Source organism: Panthera pardus, unplaced genomic scaffold (assembly GCF_024362965.1).
Source record: "Panthera pardus isolate Hobbes unplaced genomic scaffold, ASM2436296v1 HiC_scaffold_13, whole genome shotgun sequence".
Lineage (NCBI taxonomy): Eukaryota > Metazoa > Chordata > Mammalia > Carnivora > Felidae > Panthera > Panthera pardus.
The window spans coordinates 42891728-42912193 of record NW_026526688.1 but is presented as its reverse complement, the minus strand read 5'-3'; the positions used below and the strand labels follow the sequence as shown (position 1 = coordinate 42912193).

The 20466-nt window shown below is 32.4% G+C and overlaps 1 protein-coding gene across 1 annotated transcript in view; it reads right to left on the bottom strand.

Annotated features, from left to right (window-relative positions):
• LOC109262144 (A disintegrin and metallopeptidase domain 3-like) overlaps positions 1–20466 on the bottom strand; it is a 112905-nt gene that overhangs the window by 57793 nt on the left and 34646 nt on the right. Inside the window, 5 exon segments of the mRNA XM_019440566.2 lie at positions 2518–2657; positions 9574–9655; positions 10975–11141; positions 11370–11441; positions 15162–15224. Coding sequence (XP_019296111.2) covers positions 2518–2657; positions 9574–9655; positions 10975–11141; positions 11370–11441; positions 15162–15224 — 524 coding nt within the window.

Genomic DNA, 20466 nt, shown 5'->3' with positions numbered 1-20466 from the left:
CTATTTTATATCTCTGTTGATGTTCTCACCTGTTCATTCATTCTTCTCCCAAGCTTGGTGAGCATCTTTATGACCATTACTTCAAACAAAATTTATTAGGTAGATTACTTATCGCTGTATTATTAAGTCTTTTTCTGATGTTTTGCCTTATTTTGTTTGGAACAAATTCCTCTGTTTCTTGATTTTGTTTTATTCTCTGTCCACTGCTATGTATTAGATAAAACAGCCTTCTTTTCCAGTCTCGAAGGGGTGGCCTCATGTAGGAGATGAACCTTGCTATTCAGGCTTCTCCTAACTCTTGGTTGTCTCTCAAACTCTTGTGATTGTCCAAGCAGCCAATTTTAGTTTTTGGCTCCAAGTGGTTAAAGATGTACCAAGACCTTTAACTGTCCCAAAGCCAGACCCTCAAGCAACAGCTTTTAAAGTATAAAAATACACACAGTGCTATGGGGCTACAAACATATACCTTGCTGGCCAACAGAGCAAGGAGATGCAGAGATGTATACTGTGCAACATTCTCAAAACTTGGGGTACCAGATGATTATAAAAGTTCATTTTGAGGTGCCTGGGTGGCTCAGTCGGTTAAGCGTCCAACTTCAGCTCAGGTCATGATCTCACAGTTCATGGATTCAAGCTCCACATCAGTGGGTTTGAGCCCCACATCTGCTGACAGTTTGGAGCCTGGAGCCTGCTTCAGATTCTGTCTTCCTCACTCTCTGCCCACCCCCCACTCACGCTCTGTCTCTCTCTGTCTCTCTCTCTCTCACAAAAATAAATAAACATTAAAACAAATTTTTTAAAAAGTTCCTTTCCTGAGATCCCAGAGATCTTTTGTGAGTCAGAGAAAGAGCACAAAATGGCACATACTAGACTCCATTTCCAGAGTGCACCTTAGTAGGACTCTAAAGGTGTCCCAAACCAGAAGCCTGCCCCTCAGGCAGAAGCTCCAGGGCAAGCAAATAGGCCATTTCACAGAAAGTTTGGTGTTATGTTTCAGTCTGCTGTCTGTGTATTGCCACAAAAGTAGCAGCTGGCCGAGAACCATCTCTTAATTTGTTATAGTTCCATGAGACCCAGGAATGCAAACCTTCCTGGACACCAGAGCTAGGTGATATGTCAGGCACCTCTACAAACTTCTCTATGGAAGAGATTGGCACTCCAGAGTACAACAGATGAAGACAGCCAAATTAGCACCTGCTGTCTTAAAAGTTGTGGTATCCAAGGACGATTCAAACCCTTTATTCCTCAGGGGAAAACTACTGGTTTCAGTTTTCTCCTGATTTGGGGTTGGCATGTGAGGGGTGGGAATTATAGAAAGATATAAGATTGTGCCTTAGCCTCCCCTACCCACTCTGATATGGGTTTTTTTTCTCATTTGCCCAATATGTAGGAGTTCTTACTTAGTTTTTATATTTTTAAAGGAAAATGATCCATATGTAGTTATAGATTTGTTGTGTCTATAGGAGGACATGAGTTCAGATTATTCTTATGTTGCCATCTTGAACCAGAACCCCTGCAAAAAATTCTTGGCATCTCCTTTTCTCTCAATTTTAAGAAACTGCTATAGATTATTATGAGAATCATCATTTCCAAATATCACTATATTCTTGCTCCCTCTGATATATTTCATATTCATTTTATAAGATAATTTTTATTATCCATACTGCATGAGCCAATTAAAAATATATTTCATTACATTTATCATAAGATCCTAATTTCCACATGATGATTGCATGATCATGTTCTTTTCTGTATCACATCCTGGACTTCTTTCCATGACTCATTATTTATCCTCATTGCATGTTACTTCTTTTTCCTTACATCTAAAACATTCTTCCTTATAGTCCCAGCTATATTTTTTTCACTTTTATCCTCCCCCCCAACCTCCTTAACTTCAGTCTGTCAAGCTTTACAATCTTGTTGCTACCCAAGTATTAGTTCATTTACTTTCACTGAAACTTTTTCAATGAGCTCTTTAATAACCAGATTCATTCTCTTTCAGATCCCAACAAAATTATTTCCATAATTATTCCTAGACTACTTTATCAGAATGTTTCTTCTCCCCATACTTTCCCTATTCATTTTCTTCTTGGAACCTATCATAAACCGTTTAGATTTTGTTTGTTTTTATGTCTACTTTTTAATTTTCTATCCCTGATGGACTAATGTATTTAGGACTTATCTATCTTATTACCTATTTGTAAATCAAACTAACACAATAACCAGGACACAGTAGATGTTCATTAAAATGTTTTTTGGGTGAATGAATAAATTTTACTCTAAGATTCTAGTAAGCCCCAGAAAGTCATCATCAACATCCACTTTCTCTCTATACTAGAACGATTAAGCATAATTTCTATAATATCAAATGTCCACTTCCTTTAAGCATTAAATTAGCACATATTTGGTTAATAAGAAATATTCATAATCAGGTCATATTGAAAGAGATTGTACATTAAAGAATATTACAAACATTTCCCAAGGGAAGATATAGATTTGACAAAAATAAAACCTTACATTGCCTCAGGGTTCATTATGCATGTAGTTCCTGGACAGTAACAAGTGAGGATGTCATTATTATATGTTAATCCCAGATTAACTCCAAGCAACTGTGTCATAACAACTGAAAATGCCTCTAAAGTTATCATCTTTGGATACTAAATAGAAAAAAAAAATCACAATTGTTGCCTAACTTGTTTATCTATTTTATCTTTTCAAGTAAATATAATGTATATAAGTTAAACTAGTATAACAAAGTTCATTATTTTCTTAAGAATATGGAAAAAATAGGCAAATTTTGTTATTATCTTTGAGTAATAGTATTTTTAGTCCAAATGGCATTGACAAATAACAAATAAGATTAATGCAATCTCATGTTTTAATGACATGCTACTGATTTAAATCTGAATTTTTTTAATGGAAAATAATAAGCATTGCTTCTGTAACTATATTACTTTTCATGTGAACAATTAGAAAAAAGTACACAGATTCTTAAGGGTTGGCTTGGCCATTAGTTTTGACTTCAGAAACAGTTTTAGGGAAGAAATCAAATTAACTTTCTTCTAAAGGCAGAATGTGCAAGCAGCATTTTTTTTTTTTTGTCTTAAAAACTAAAACTTGAGAAGTAGTGATGTCAGCAGCATGGAAATCCTTGGCAATCAATGATTTTTACATGATCTCTATAGTTTTGTCTTTTATAGAATGTCACAGAATAATAACAATATAATATAATATAATATAATATAATATAATATAATATAAATATAATACAGGATATAACAGCACTTAGCTTTTTCTCCAAATGGCTTCTCTCATTAACCAGTATCCATTTAAGATTCCTTTATGTCTTCAAATGCCTTGTGGCTCCCTTTTTAAATAACTGAATAATATTCCTTTATATGTATTTATTCCAGTTTTTTTATCCATTCACTTATTAAAGGATATCTTGGTTCCTTCTAATTTTTGCCAATTGTGAATAAAGTTGCCATAAATATTCATGTACATGATCTTGTGTGGATATAAGAAGTTTTATACTCATTTGGGTAACTGCCAAAGAGGACAGTTGCTGGATCATATGGTAAGAGTAAGAAATTGCCAAACTGTCTTCCACAGTGGCTGTACCAGTTTGCATTCCTATGATCATGAATGAGAGTTTCTGTTGCTCCACATCCTTACGTGTTTGGTGTAACCAGTGTTTTTGACTTCCAGTACAAAGCTGAAAAGGACTGGGAAGTTACATTCTTGCCTTGTTCCTGATCTCACTGGGAAAGCATTTAGTTTCTCACAATTAAGGTGTTAGCTGTAGGTCTTTTCTAGATGTCTCAAGTTAAGGAAGTTCCCTTCTAGACTTGGTTTTCTAAAATTTTGTCACAAATGGTGTTGGGATTTGTCAAATTCTTTTTCTGCATCTATTGACATGATCAAAGAAGTTTTCTAGTTTAGTCTAAGGATGGAATTGGTTAAATTAAATGATTAACTAGCCTTACATACCAGAATAAATTCTGAGTGTAGGTGTCAACAAGGAAATTTAAACTATTCTAAAAAGAAATTCTAGAGCGGAAAAATGCAATAAATGAGCTTAAAAATCCACTGGAGGTATTCAAAATTAGATTTGATCAGGCAGAAGAAAGAATCAGATCTGAAGACTGATCATTTGAAATCATCCAGTCAGAGAAGTAAAAAGAAAAAAAGAATGAAGAAGATAGAAAGAACTTATTGACATGAACAAGCAGATCAATGTATGCATTATGGGGATCTCAGAAGGAGAAAAAAGAAAGAAAGGGACAGAGAGTTTATTTGGAGAAATAGTGACCATAAACTTCAGAAATCTGAGTGAACTGCTCAACAAACTCCAACTAGGATAAATCCAAAGAGACCCACAAATTTCCCATTATAATCAAACTGCCATAAGGTAAAGGTGAGGAGAGAATCTTGAAAGAAGCAAGACAAAAATGACTTGTCACATATAAGGGAACTCCCATAAGATTACCAGTAGACTTCTCAGCAGAAATTTTACAGGCCATAAGGGATTAGGATGAATACATTCAAACTGCTGAAAGAAAGAAACTGTCAACCAAAATTATTGTATCTAGGAAAACCATAGTTTAAAATATAATGAAGACATTAAGACTTTTCCAGAAAAATAAAAGCTGAGGTAATGAACAAAAGTTAATTACCACTAGACTTGATCTATAAGAAATGCTAAAGGGAGGCTGTCATGTTGAAACTAAAGGATGCTGGTTAGCAATATAAAGCCAAAAGAAAATTATAAAGTTCTCTAATAAAGATAAATACATGGACAAATACAGTAACATATATTATTGTAATTTTAGTGGGTAAGTTCACTTTTAATTATTGTATAGAATTGGAAGGACAAATACAAAAACAAAACAAAACAAAAAACCCTATAATCTATGTAATAACATAAAATGAGAAATAGAGCTGTAAAGGAGTAATGTTTTTGTATGCAATTGAAGTTAAGATGTTATCAGTTTAAAATACTATTAATGTTAATATATTTTAAGTAATTAAAATGGGGATTAAAAATAAAATATGTACACAATATACACAAAATGAAAACAGAAGGGAACCAGAGCATGTCACAATAAAAAAAAAAAAAAAAATCAGTGGAACACAAACGAAAGCATTAAGAGAGAGGAAGGGACAAAAATGTTACAGGATATAAAGAATAAAATTAGCAAAATGGCAATAGTAAGCTTTTCATATAAGAAATTAATTTAAATTTGAATAAATTAAACTCCCTAATAAAAATATACAGTATTTAATATACAATACAAATAAAAATATACATTAATAAAAATATACAGTAATAAAAATATACAGTATTTAATATACAATACAAATATATCAAACAAAATAGACTTTAAATCAAAAACTATTAAAAGGGAATAATAAAAGGGTCAATTAACCAAGAATATATAATAATTATACTTATGCACCAAACATCAGAGCTCCTAAATATATGAAGCAAGTTTTGAAACCATACTCATATCAAACAAAATAGACTTTAAATCAAAAACTATTAAAAGGGATTAATAAAAGTGTCAATTAACCAAGAATATATAATAATTATACTTATGCACCAAACATCAGAGCTCCTAAATATATGAAGCAAGTTTTGAAAGAATTGAAGGGATAAACAGAAACATAATATCAAAAGACTATAGTACCTCACTTTTAATAATGAATAGAAAACTTAGACAAAAGATAATTAAATAAAGGACTTGACAACAGTATAGACCAGCTGGACCTAATAAAAATATACAGAACATCCCACCTAACAAGAGTGGAATACACATCTTTCTCAAGTGAACATAGAATATTCTGGGGGATAGACTACTTGTCATACTACAAAACAAGTTAACTTTAAAAATATTGAAATTATACAAAGTATCTTTTCTGATCCCTATGGATTGAAACAAGAGAATAACAAGTGAAAGAAAACTTGAAAGTCCACAGATCTGTGAAACTTCAACAACAGACTCAAACACCACTAAGTCCAAGTTAGAAGTCACAAAAGAAATGAGAAAATACATTGAGATAAAAAGAAAATGAAAACACAACATATCCAAACTTACAGGATCCAGTAAAAGATATGCTAAGAGGCATGCTTATAGCTGTATACACATACATTTAAAAAGAAAAACAAGGACGCCTGGGTGGCTCAGTCGGTTAAGCCTCCGACTTCAGCTCAGGTCACGCACGATCTCGCGGTCCGTGAGTTTGAGCCCCGCGTCGGGCTCTGGGCTGATGGCTCAGAGCCTGGAGCCTACTTTGGATTCTGTGTCTCCCTCTCTCTCTGCCCCTCCCCCATTCATGCTTTGTCTCTCTCTGTCTCAAAAATAAAAATAAACTTTAAAAAAAGAAAAAGAAAAAAAAAAAGAAAAAGAAAAACAGATGTCATAACAACAGCATAATTTCACCACTCAAGAAATTAGAAAAAATGAACCCTAGCAAAAAGATGGAAATGAATAATACAGATTAAAGCAGAGAAAGAACAGAAAAACAATAGAAAAAATTCAATAAAACAAATAGTTGGTTCTTTTAAAAGATCAACAAAATTGGCATATTCTTAGCTAGATTAACTAAGAGATAGTACTCAAATGCTTAAAATAAGAAATAAAAGAGGGGGCACCTGGGTGGCTCAGTGGGTTGAGTGTCCAACTCCTCATTTTCACTCAGGTCATGATCTCACAGCTTGTGGGATTCAGCCCCACCTTGGGCTCTGGGCTGACAGAGCAGAGCCTGCTTGGGATCTTCTCTCTCCCTCTCTCCCTGCCCCTCCCCAACTCATGCACACATGCCAGCACATGTGCGTGCACACTCTCTCTCTCAAAATAAATAATCAAACTTAACAAAAAGAAATAAAAGACATTGTAAGTGACGTCACAGAATTTAAAAAAATGTAAGAGAATACTATTAAAAATAGTAATCCAATAAATTGGATAAGCAAGAAAAAAAGGCTAAACTCCTAGAAACATACAATCTTTCAAGACTCACTCATGAAGAAATAAAATAATAACGACTAAGGAGATTGAAATAATGGTAAAAATAGTAAAAACACCTCCCAACAAAGAAAATCCCAGGACTTGATGGTTTTACTGGTAAATTCTACATTAAACATTAAACAAAGAATTAATACCAATCCTCCTCAAATTCTTCCAAAGAATTAAAGGAGAAGGAACACTCCTAAACTCATTCTGTGAAATCATTCTATGATTACCCTGACACAAAAACTCAACAAGAAAACTATAGAGCAATATCCCTAATGAATATTGATATAAAAATCCTCAACCAAATACTAGCAAACTGAATGGAATAGCATATTAAAAAGATTCTACACCATGAGTGAGTGGTATTTATATCTGGAATGTGAGGAACATTTAACATTTGAATAGCTATCAATGTAAAACCCCATTTTTGAAGAATGAAGAAAAAATACCTTATGATAATCTCTATGCTGAAAATGGATTTCACAAGATTCAACATCTTTTTATAATTAAAAACACTCAACAAACTAGGAATATAAGAAAACTACCTCGACATAATCAAGGACATGTAGAAAAGCCCACAGCTAATGTCACACATGCTGGTGAAATCCTGACAATTTTACCTCTAAGATCAAGAACTAGATGGAATACTTCACTCGCCACTTCTATTTAACATAGTATAGAAAGACCTAGCCAGAGCAATTAAGCAATAAAATAAATAAAAGTCTTATAGTTTGGAAAGAAAGAAGCAAAATTATCTCTGTTCGCAAATGACATGATCCATATGTAGACATATATATATCACTGGAATAGATTAAACAGCCTAGAAATAAACCCTTGCATATGATTAAATGATCTATAAAAAGTTGCCAATATGACACAATGGGAAAGGACAGTCTGTTCAACAAGTATACTCAAGGGAGAAAATACAGCTTTTTCAATAAATGGTGATGGGAACATTGGATATCCACATAACAAAAGAATAAAGTTGGACCCACATATTTCACCATATATAAAAATTAATTAAAATGGCTTAAAAATCTAAATGTAAGACTCAAAATTATAAAATTTTTAAAAGAAAACAGGAAAAAACTTCATGACATTAGGTTTGACAATTATTTCTTAGATATGATACCAAAAGCACAGGCAACAAAAGTAAAAGTGGACAAATGGGACTACACCAAACATAAAACTTTTGTGCTTCAAAGGACATGATCAACAAAGTATAAAGGCAACCTACAAAATGGGGGGAAAATTTTGCAAATCGTATAGCTGATGAGAGACTAACATCCAAAATATAAAGAACTCATACAATCCAAAAACAAACAAACAAGAAAAACCTCAAAGCCATTAAAAAATGGGCTAAGGGCTCAAATAGACATTTCTGCAGGGAAGATTTCACAAGATCACAAGGTATATGAAAAGATCCTCAATATTACTAATAATCATAGAAACGTAGATCAAAACCACAGTAAGATATCACCACATACCCAATAGGATGGCTACTGTAAAATAAAGCAACTGCAGAAAGTAACAGGTGTTGGTGAGGTTGTGATGGATATAATGTGAACTGCTGGTGGGATTATCAAATGGTGCAACCATTCTCAAAATTAGTATGATCATTCCTCAAAATATTAAAGATGACCCAGCAAACCTACCTCTGTGTGTGTGTGTGTGTGTATATATATATATATATATATATATATATATATACACAAATATATATATTTATATATATATATTCCATATATTCCATATATATATTTTATATATATATTCCATATATTCCATATATATATTCCATATATTCCATATATATATTTTATATATATATATTCCAAATATATATATATATATATATACACACATATACCCAAAATAACTGGAATCAGCATTTCAAAGAGATATCTGCACTCCTACATTTACTACAGCATTATTTATGATAGCCAAGGTATTAAAAACAACTTAGGTGTTCATTGACATGTTAATGGAAAAAATAAAATGTCACCTATACAGACACACATAATGGAATGTTATTCAGCCATAAGAAGAATGAAATCCTGCTATATGCAACGGCATGTATGAACCTAGACTGTACTATAATAAGAGAAGTAAGCCAGACACGTGAAGACAAAAATTGTATGTTCACCATTATATAGGGAATCCAAAAATGTCATACTCACAGAAGCAGGTAAATAGAATGGTAGATGGCAGGGGCTAGAGGGCTTGGAAAATGGGGCCATGTTGGTGAAAAGGCACAAAGCTATAGTTATGCAAGATGAGGAGTTCTTGAGATCTGTCTCACAATGATGGAACATCATAAGCACTACTGAACTATATGCTTAAAATAGCTAAGATGGTAAATTTCACATTCTGTGTATTTTACCACACACAAAAATTTTTAAATTATAATATTTGACTTTCAAAATCCAAATAAAAGGTACTTCATAAAAATGTGTCAAAACAGCATGGTAGATACACTATATGTATGCATGTTCCCTGAAATAGATATTAACTTCAAAAGGTGATATAATTACTAAAGAGATGGAGATAAAATGCATACCAGAGCAATTCCTGCAGCAAACTTTGGATTGCATGCCATTCCATGATATGTTGCTCCTACATAATTAGGATGGTCTCTATAACTAAATAACAAAATTTTTTCTTGTAAATAAACATACTTTATTAATAACTTAATGACATTTTAAGAATTGGATTCCTCAGTAAAGCTGTTTTTTGAAACTTGAGTATTACATATTGAATCTAATGTTTTCAATCATTTTGTATTTGATTTCCCACAGTTTCTAAAAGTTAAGTTCTAAAGTCTACTTTAATGTCATATGATACACAGCCCAAAACACAGCAGTGCCTACCCTTCTGAAAAATTAATCATCACTCTTGCCACCACTGGATGGATATAATTCTAAGATGTACAAGTCAGGATAGTTTACTGCCATGATTTGCATTAATTGATTCTGTAAAGTGTATAAAAAAGGATGGATTGGAGGACAGGGAGAGAAAAGACAATATGAGGTAGACTCATATTGAGAGAGAGGATACAGAAAGCATCCTCACACATTTCAGTCCCATTAATGTTGTTCCCGAGTCCCCAGACCTGACCTTAATGCAGTAGGAGACACCAATAGATTTATAAATGTATTCCATATTGCTTAAGACCTTCTGAATTATGTTCTTATTTTTCCATGTAAATTCATCAAATTAGTAAAGCAAACATCTATATGAAGGCTTTTGAAAGCTATAGTACAAATAGTTATATATCTATACCTTAGGTTATTATACAAATACTAGAAGGTAACCATATTACTATTTTAATGTTTTTATTTTAACCAGTTTTATATGCAACTATTGCATTCTGTTAACTAATTTATATTTTATTTAATATTAAAGTGATAGTTTCAATTATTTAACTCTGAGAAAATCTTTAAAACCCTTGAGGCCCATGTTTATCCCAAGGCTTTCTGAATTTTCTTTTTTTTTTTTTTTAATTTTTTTTTAACATTTATTTATTTTTGAGACAGAGAGAGACAGAGCATGAGCGGGGGAGGGGCAGAGAGAGAGGGAGACACAGAATCGGAAGCAGGCTCCAGGCTCTGAGCCATCAGCCCAGAGCCCGAGGCGGGGCTCAAACTCACGGACCGTGAGATCCTGACCTGAGCTGAAGTCAGATGCTCAACTGACTGAGCCACCCAGGCGCCCCGGCTTTCTGAATTTTCAAATTTAATACACTTCCATGGGTAAACAGTCCGCTCTGAGAATAATGGCCTGCTATGATTTAGTGTCCTACATTGTTATTAGATTTTATATTTTGCATTTGGCTAACACAGTATGCATATGATTTTTGAGGTGTCTTGTCATAACCCATAACACATTTTGCATATAATTCCGATCACTAACATATGAGGTAATTTTATAAATTCTATATCAATGCAAATAATGCACTTACATTAATAAGTATGCCATATCACGAGACCTTTGAAATAAACTTTTTTCTTTCCATGACACAAATCTTTGTAGTACTTCATCAGCATCTCCATTAGTTGAAATCTTATTTTGATCTGACCAGAGCTCCAAAGAAGTTAGCTTAACAGTGACTTTAAGCTGGGAAAACATCTAAAAATAAAAGTTACACCACATACAGGTGTTAAGTAGTCATAAGCATTACATTACAGCTCTATACATAATGCTAATATATTCACTTCACTCATTTTTGGAGATGAGATTCATCAGTGCATAAAACTAGTTGTTAAGAATATATTTTATAAAATTGTAAATACTATTTATACAAAAAATGTTATTGCATTAATAGGAATGTTTAGTATTTAAATGAAACATACTTACAGCATTGATAAGACCAAAGATATGGACAACTTTCTCAACTGTACCTGGCACTTCAGAGCCCATATAATCAAACTGAAAGACAAATTTTGTTCACTATTAAAAATTACTAAACCAGCACGTTTTAAATGGATATAAGTGTCAAAATAATGCAGTGCTCAGTGAAAGGAAAAAAAGCAGAATTAAGTGCTTAGTAAGTTTTAGGCTTAAACCTAGGGAGCTTATGCATTAATAATAATAAAATGAGAAGTTTGTGATTATCTTCTTCCTTACACATACAGAAATTAAGGGCTGAAAGTTAAAGTTCCAAGATTGTATGACTACTAACAATAGGAACCAGGACTCAAATCTCTTAACTAAAATGCTAAGTCATTTTTATCTGATATAGTATGCTGCCACCACCATTTTCTTCAACACAGTAAGAAAACATGACTATATACCCCATATAAACAATGCACCATAATAATAAAAATACTCAAGAAATTGTCCTCATTCAAAGAAACAAAAATCACATATTACCTCTGAAATGCTTTAATTATATGTATATGCACATACTTAGTAGACTGAATAAAAAGTATTTTAATGATGTTATTTTTACCTACATGAATAACTCGATTGTGGTTATATAAGATAATGATCTTATTCTAGGTAAATGAACACTGAAAAAAAGTTTCATGATGCAATTTACAACGTACTTTTAAATACAGCACAAGTGATAATGGGATAGAATCAATGGGATACAATAAATCTGAGTAAATAGAGTATAGGTATTTTTTGTATTACTCTTATTCTTGCAACTTTTTGGAAAATTTAAAAATATTTCAAAATAAAATATTTAAAGAGTTGAAGTAAAATAAAAATAATTGCAGATGAACAAAATCTGAAGCAAATTCATCAACAGGCTAAACAGAAATGTCAGCAACGGAGACCTATAAGAAGGAACAAAGAGTTTTGAAAATGGTAAACATGGGGGGAAAATGAAATTCTTTTTTCATTTCCTTAATTTCCTTAAACAATTGAATATTTAAAAGAATAAACTATTGTGTAGTTTAGAACACATGGCAAAGTAAAATATATTACAATAACATCACATAGGGTTATTTTTACAATTATTTTCATTAATTTTTTAAGTGTAGTTGACACAGACTGTTACATTAGTTTCAGGTGTACAACATATTAATTCCACAAGGGTAAACATTACCCTAAGCTCATCATAAGTGTAGCTATAATCTGTCACCATACAAAGCTATTACAACATCATTGACTTTATTCCTAACGCTATGCTGTGCCTTTTATTCTCATAACACTCATTCCGTATCTAGAAGACTATCTCCCATTCTCCTTTACCTATTTTACCTATCCCCCACTCCCTCTATTCTGGCAATCATCAGCTTGCTCTCATTGTTCATGTGTTGAATTCTTCTTTTTATTTATTTTTATAGATTCCACATATGAATAAAATCATATGGTATTTTTTTCCCAGTCTGACTTACTTCATTTAGCATAATAGCCTCTAGGTCCATCCATTATGTCACAAAGAGCATGGCCTCATTATTTTTTAAGGCTTTACAATGAAACCACAAAAGATCCCAAATAGCCAAAGCAATGTTGAAAAAGAAGAACAAAGCTGGAGGTAACACAGTTTCATATTTCAAGATATATATGTTATAAAGCCGTAGTAATCACAACAGCATGTTCCTGGCACAAAAATAGGCACATAGATCAATGGAACAGAATGGAGAGCCCAGAAATAAACCCACAATTATATGGTTAATTAATCAATGACAACAGAAGCAAGAATGCACAATGGGGAAAAGACAATCTCTTCAATAAATGATGCTGCAAAAAACAGACAGCTATGTGTAAAAGGATAAAACTGGACCACTTTCTAAACACTATACACAAAAATAAACTCAAAACAGATTAAAGACGTAAACGTAAGCCTTGAAACCATAAAAATCCTGGAAGACAACACAGGCAGCAATTTCTCCGTCATTGGCTGTAGCAACATTTTTCTAGATAGGTCTCTTGAGGCAAGAGAGACAAAAGCAAAAATAAACCATTGAAACTATATCAAAATAAAAAGCTTTTGCATAAAGAAATCATCAACAAAACAAAAAAGCAACATACTGAACACAAGTAGATATCCACAAATGTTATATCCGTTAAGGGGATAATATCCACGTAACTTTATTTTTATAAACCTCTTACATTATATGTGAATTGGTATAACATTAATTCTAGATTGTGACAAGAATGTTAATTGGAACCACTCAAGAAACCAATGGGGTAAGATGTGACAGATAAAAAGGTACAGCAGCAAAATATAATATAGGAGATAAAGATAAAAGCTAAAAAATACCCCATTAACCCAAGGGTAGCAAAGGAGGAACAGAGGAGCAAATAACTAATAAGACAAACAATACTAATAGGATAGTAGTACTTAACCTACACCCACAGTATTAGCACTTTTGATAAAAACTTAAATCAACTAAACGTATAGTGAAAAGGCAGGGATTATCTAAAAAAATCAGTTTACAAAGTCATACTTCAAAATTTAAGACAGATAAACTGAATATAAAAAAAGAGGGAATACTATTCATAGGATATTATAAAGAACTCTGGAGTTCTTTATTGTTGTTTTTACATGATGACATTTACATTGAAAATTCCTTCTGTTGTTATTGGAATGGTAAGAAGGTATCCAGCTAAGTGGGGAGAGAAAAGTAGGCTGTCTATATTTAATATTAGCAACCTCATCGGGACAGCTATGACAAAACATGATTCCAATGCTTATGATACTGGTTTTAGGACAAATAGTATTATTCCCTATGTAACAATAACAAAAATCTAAATCTAAATGCCCCCAAAGGGCATTAGCCAGTAAAATACATTAAATTGTATTAAATATATTAATCAGATACTATATAAATGTTAAAATTAAATTAATATATTTAATATGTGGAAAAACAAAATAATTTACAAAATAGCATATATAAGACAAAGGTATAAGAACATTAATATACATGTATGTATATTAAAAACAGAAAATGTGCATAAAATTTATCTCCTGGTAATAAAATTATATGTGCTTTTCTCTTTATTATTTTGTCTGCCTATTCTTTCTTATTATTTTTATAAAAATTATTTAAAGATCGAAATATTGCCTTTATCAACAAGATCTAATTTTCAACATTATGGCACTTGATAAACCTTATATAAAAATATCAGTGATAATGAAAAAATAAGATTTCTTAGTTGCCACCCATAATGGCTTTGCTGATTATATAAATAAAAATTTCCCTAACTAAATGAATATTCCAATGGATAATTCTTCCCATTTTTAGAATATAGAATGTCTGCCAGAGAATCCAAGAAATTGTAAAGCATAAAATAATCTTATAAAAGATAATTTTTAATAACAGGGATCTCCCATTTATAATAAACTAGCTTATTTTAAAATGAAAATTAATTTATAGAAGAGTTTCATCACAATTTGGAGTGGATCCAGAAGTATATGCAGCTAGTTATAATTGAATAGGTTATAGTGTAGTAGAACACTTCCATACATACAAATTATACATTATTGCTAGAATTCTATATTTGTAAGTTAACACTGTAAATATTAGTCCCCCATGTTAATCCAAAGGCAACTGACATTTATGTCCTGCTACACTGAGATACATATTTCAAAGAGTAAAATATATCTGTATTTAAGACAAGGAGAATTTTCTTTTTCACATTCCCATTAAATATAAACACAAAACAAAGCTATTATATATCAATAATGCATACCAAGGCTTTATCCATAATGATTTGTATTTTCAGAAATCTGTTCAATAATGCATCTGAATCTTTCTGCAAAACAGAGGACATGAATTAAATAAAACATGAAAATAAATAAAAAATTTTATTAAAAAATATATTGTTATTATCGTGCACATTATATATGTATCTATATACACATGGAGAGAGAAAGAAAGAAAGAAAGAAAGAAAGAAAGAAAGAAAGAAAGGGAAAAGAAAGAGAGAAAAAGAAAGAAAGAAAGAAAGAGACTACATATACATAAAGATATAGATATTGGTAATAGGAAAATAAGACAATGGAGGCCATTGAATAAAAAGCAGGTGACATTCCAAACACAAATTTTAGGAATAAAACGAAAGCTTTTATCGTATATTCTTTATAATTAAGATCCTCATGATGGACAACCCATGTTTCCCTTCACTCTAAACCTTTGTCTTAGACCCTCCTCAATCCTTCAAGCTAAATAAACTCCCATCATCTTTCCCCAAAACACTGCCTTTAATTATTCATTATTTTTGTACATTTAACTAATTATGTTAGCTTTATCAATTGATATTAATGTATACACCACCCATGTATCCATTTCTATAAATAAAATAAACAATGTTTCCATCAGAGCCCCATATGGCTCAAGGCAATCAATGATCTGCTTTCTCTCACCATAGGGTAGAATAATCTATTCTAGAATTTCATAAAACTGGAATCATATGTCACATACTTTTTTACATCTGGCTTCTTTCACTCAGCATTTATCCATTATGTTGTGATTATTAACGCATTAGTGTTTATTAAAATAGTATGCCATTTTAGAAATATATCCCAATTTGTTAATACATTTACCTGTTGATGATCACTTGGATTATTTAGACATTTTAGCTATTATATATAAAGCTGCTATGAATATCCATATGGAGGTCTTTGTGCAAGTATGTTCTTTACTTTTTCTCAGAAAATCTTAAAAGTGGAATACCTAAGTCATATGGTAAGTGTGGATGTGTAATATAATGCCAAAGTGCCAGATTGTTTTCTAAAGCAGTTTGATTATTCTGTATTTTATCAAGAACTAAAAAAGAGTGCCAATTACTCCACATTTTTGCCTGTATTTGATATTACCAATCTTCTTCATTGTATTCATTCCTGTTGGTCTATACTGAAATCTCACTTATGTTTTAATTTGCAATTCCCTGATGTTGAATGATAGTGACCATCTTTCACAGGCTTACTGCTCATTAATTTAGTTTCACCTAAATTCCCTACCAGAAATTTTATGTTTAGCTTTGACTTTTAATTAAGTCTATGCTTTAATTCAATTTTTCTGAATAGGGGCCAAAATTCATTTTATTTCATGTGAATATCCAGTCTTTTAGCACTGCTTGTTGAAGGGAGTATTCTTTAGTTTTTCAGAGTCCTTAGCACCCTTGTGGAAAATCAATCAGCCAATAGCATGTGGGTCTATTTCTGATCTATTCTGATCTACTGATCTATATACCTACATTTATATCACTAACACAATATGCACCTCTATACCAGGGGTCAGCAAACTATGGCCCGAGATACAGCCACCTGTTTTACAAAAAAATATATATGTTTTATTGTAACCTAGGCATACCCGTTTGTTTATATATCCTCTATAGACGCTGTTTTCTTGCTAAAACGCTCAGTGTTATAACTTGCAACAAACCATCTTCCCCACAAACCTAACACATTTACACTCTGGCCCTTTAAGAAAAAGTAATGTTAAGTCTTTCATCTTGTTCTGTTTAAAACTGTGTGATTATTCTAGGTTACTTGTAATCTCTCCTTATGCATTTGAGAACCAATTTCCACAAAAATGTTTTCTGAAATTTTGATTGGGATTACACTGAATTTACAGATCAATTTGAAGAAAATAAACAACAACATCAATTTCTTTCTTTCCTGTGACTTTGCTAGACTCTCTTTTTTAAAAAAGTTTACTTATTTATTATGAGAGACAGCGCATGCACACACAGGCACATGAGTGGGGGAGGGGCAGAGAGAGGGAGAAAGAGTCCCAAGCAGGCTCCGCACTGTCAGTGCAGAGCCCAATGTGGGGCCTGAACTCAAGAACCATGAGATCATGACCTGAGCCAAAATCAAGAGTCGGGCGATCAACTAACTGAGCCACGCAGGCGCTCCCAGACTCTCTTATTAGTCCTGATAGCTTTGGTGGAGATTCTTTAGTATTTTCTATGTATGGAGTTAAGTCACTTAAAAAAAGAGAATTTTTTTTTTCTTTCAAAAACGTATGTCCTTTATCATTCTTTCTCCTGTTGCACTCTCTAGTAACTCTAGGGAAAAAAGTGGCTGGAAATAGTGAGGGCAGACAGTCTCGCATTATTCCTAATCTTATAGGCTGTTTTAGTCAGTTCAGGTTCTTAACAAATATACCAGACGAGGTTGCTTAAACAACAAACACTCTTCCTAGCTTGCAGATAGCTGTCTTCCTATTGTTTGCTCATGTGAGGGGGCATAAACAGATCAAGGAAGTTTTCTACTCCCTAGTTTATCATGAATGGGTGTTGAATTTGGCCAAATGATATTTCTGGAACTACTGATACCGTCCTGTGGTTTTCTACATAAATCTGTTAAATTGTTTCATTCTTGTATTGCTGTACTGATTTAAGCCATATTTCCTCAAAGTTACATAGATATTATAGTCTTAAAATTCTTGAAAAAGTATGAATGCTTTTATATTCTAATGGCAACTTGACTAGACAAAAATTGTTGGGATTTTTATACCCTCCAGAGAAGTCACTCTATACATCCTAGATATACACTGCACTATCTTATAAGCACTTCATTTGGCTAAGGCTAAAGTCAGTCTGTTTCTCTACTTTTATAGGTGATTTGGGGGCCAAGACGCCTATATTCATTATTGGGGGTACCTAGATGGCTCAGTCAGTTAAGCGTCTGACTCTTTATTTTGGCTCAGGTTATGATCTCATGGTCCACGAGATCAAGCCCCACATCGGGTTCTGCACTGACAGCATGGAGCTTACTTGGCATTCTCTCTTCTCTCTCTCCCTCTCTGCCCCTCCCCTGCTCATGTTCTCTCACTCTCTCAAAAATAAATAAATAAACCTTTTTTTTTAAGTACTGCTGTATATTTCAAGTTTTCTATAGCCTATCCGGTAATTTATAATCCTAAAATTTACCTGTTTAGGATTAATATTTATTTATTTATTTTTAATGTTTTATTTATTTTTAATGTTTTATTTATTTTTAAGACAGAGTGAGACAGAGCATGAGTGGAGATGGGGCAAAGAGAAAGACACAGAATCTGAAGCAGGCTCCAGGTTCTGAGCTGTCAGCTCTGTGCTGACGCAGGGCTCAAACTCACGAACTGTGAGATCATGACCTGAACCGAAGTCGGATGCTCAACCGACTGAGCCACCTGGGCGCCCCTAAGATTTTTTTTTAACGTGTGTTTATTTTTGAAAGAGCATGCATGCTAGTGGAGGAGGGGCAGAGAGAGAAGGAGACAGAGAATCCGAAGCAGGCTCCACGCTCTCAGCACAAAGTTGGACATGGGAACCCAGAACGTTGAGATTATGACCTAAGCTGAAGTAGGATGCTTACTCAACTGAGCCACCCAGGTGCCTCAAGGATTTAGATTTTTAAATGAGCTATTCAATTTTGATTATTATTCCTTTCCTGTTCTTTTTGTGTTTGTATGTCTTTTTGTCATTTTAAAAAATCACTTTTAATTGTAGGGGGGGTTTAAGGAAGGAACAGGGGTAAAAGCATGTGCCCAAAATGCTTTTAACAAATAAGCCGTTTACCATATTGTTTGGTTTTTGTTCTACTTTTCAACTCTGGTTATAGTGAAGGTATTTACCTTGTTTATGAGTTCATTTCTGTTTACTTTCAAAAATATAAAAATATACCTAAAACATAAGGTTTTATATTATTTTCTGTTCCTTTTTAAAATCTGATATATTGAAGATAGTTATTTTGTATATCTGTGCTTGTAAAAGCACTAGTCATGTGAAAACAAACTTAACTAAACCTATAGATCTAAGCCTATCAAATTCAGGATAAAAAGCAATTGAGTTACTTCATGAAAGATATAAATTTCACAAACACATAACAAGTAATCACTTATCTCCAATCCTGCAATGATATCCCTGGTTTCTTCTGAAGTTCTGAAATTTCTGTCTCTATTTTACTTGATCATTACATTTGTTCTGTACCCAAGTTTTATATAATTACCCCCAATTACCTTGTCCACTACATTAGAAAATATTGTGAGCAAATATGAATAGCAGTAACAATAATATTTATTGATCACTTTTTTATTTGTCCACACACTATGCTAAGTAATTTCCATTTATAAACTTAGTCTTTGAAATAACTGTATGAGCTAGGTATTATGTTTACTTTTATTTTTTTTTTACAGATAAGAGAATTTAAACACATAAAGGTTATGTTACTTTCCCAAGTTCTTGTGGCTAAAACTAACAGACTTCGAATTCAAGCCAAGGCAGCTGGGACTATATGTTACCTCTATCTTGTCTAATCTCTGTCAAGTGGTTGATGGCTTCAAGTGTTGTTATTTGTCTTTTCCAAAGTTATGTCCATCCCTTCAGGTCCTTCTTCTGCCACAGAAAAGTATTCATGGAATCTTTTAAAGCTTTCCAATTTACATATGTGATAGTGCTCTATTTCAGTGGTGAAAATTGTCTTAATTGTGTCTAATGTTGTATTACAACATGCAGACAGTTTCCAGAGCTAGCATAAAGTTTGGGGTCATTTCTTAGTTTCACTAAAAATGAAATTTTCATCTCTATATATGTTTATACTTCATCATTTTTTAAGTTTCTGGAAGTACAGTTTTATCAATCTGTATTCATACTACTAACTTTGTCAAAATAAACAAAAGCAAATTAAGGCAACAGGGAGATGGAGTTCCTTATAAATTTAGTTCAGGTTTCATTCGTAACTATTTTGTTTTGCTTGTCTTCAGTGTGATATCCAATTATGATGAGAATATGTGGATAGAGATTCATTTATTTAACCATGATGATAAAAATAAAGTTGTATAAACATTCTTAAGGAGGAAGTTAGGATGTATATACACACAGACATGTACACACACACACACACATATATATATATATGAAAAGTATATACATATATATGAAAAGTATATATATATGAAAAGTATACATATACATATATATATATATAAAAGTACATATATATGTAAAGTTAGGATATACACATATATATCCTATATAAACCCTATATATACATATATATATATATATAT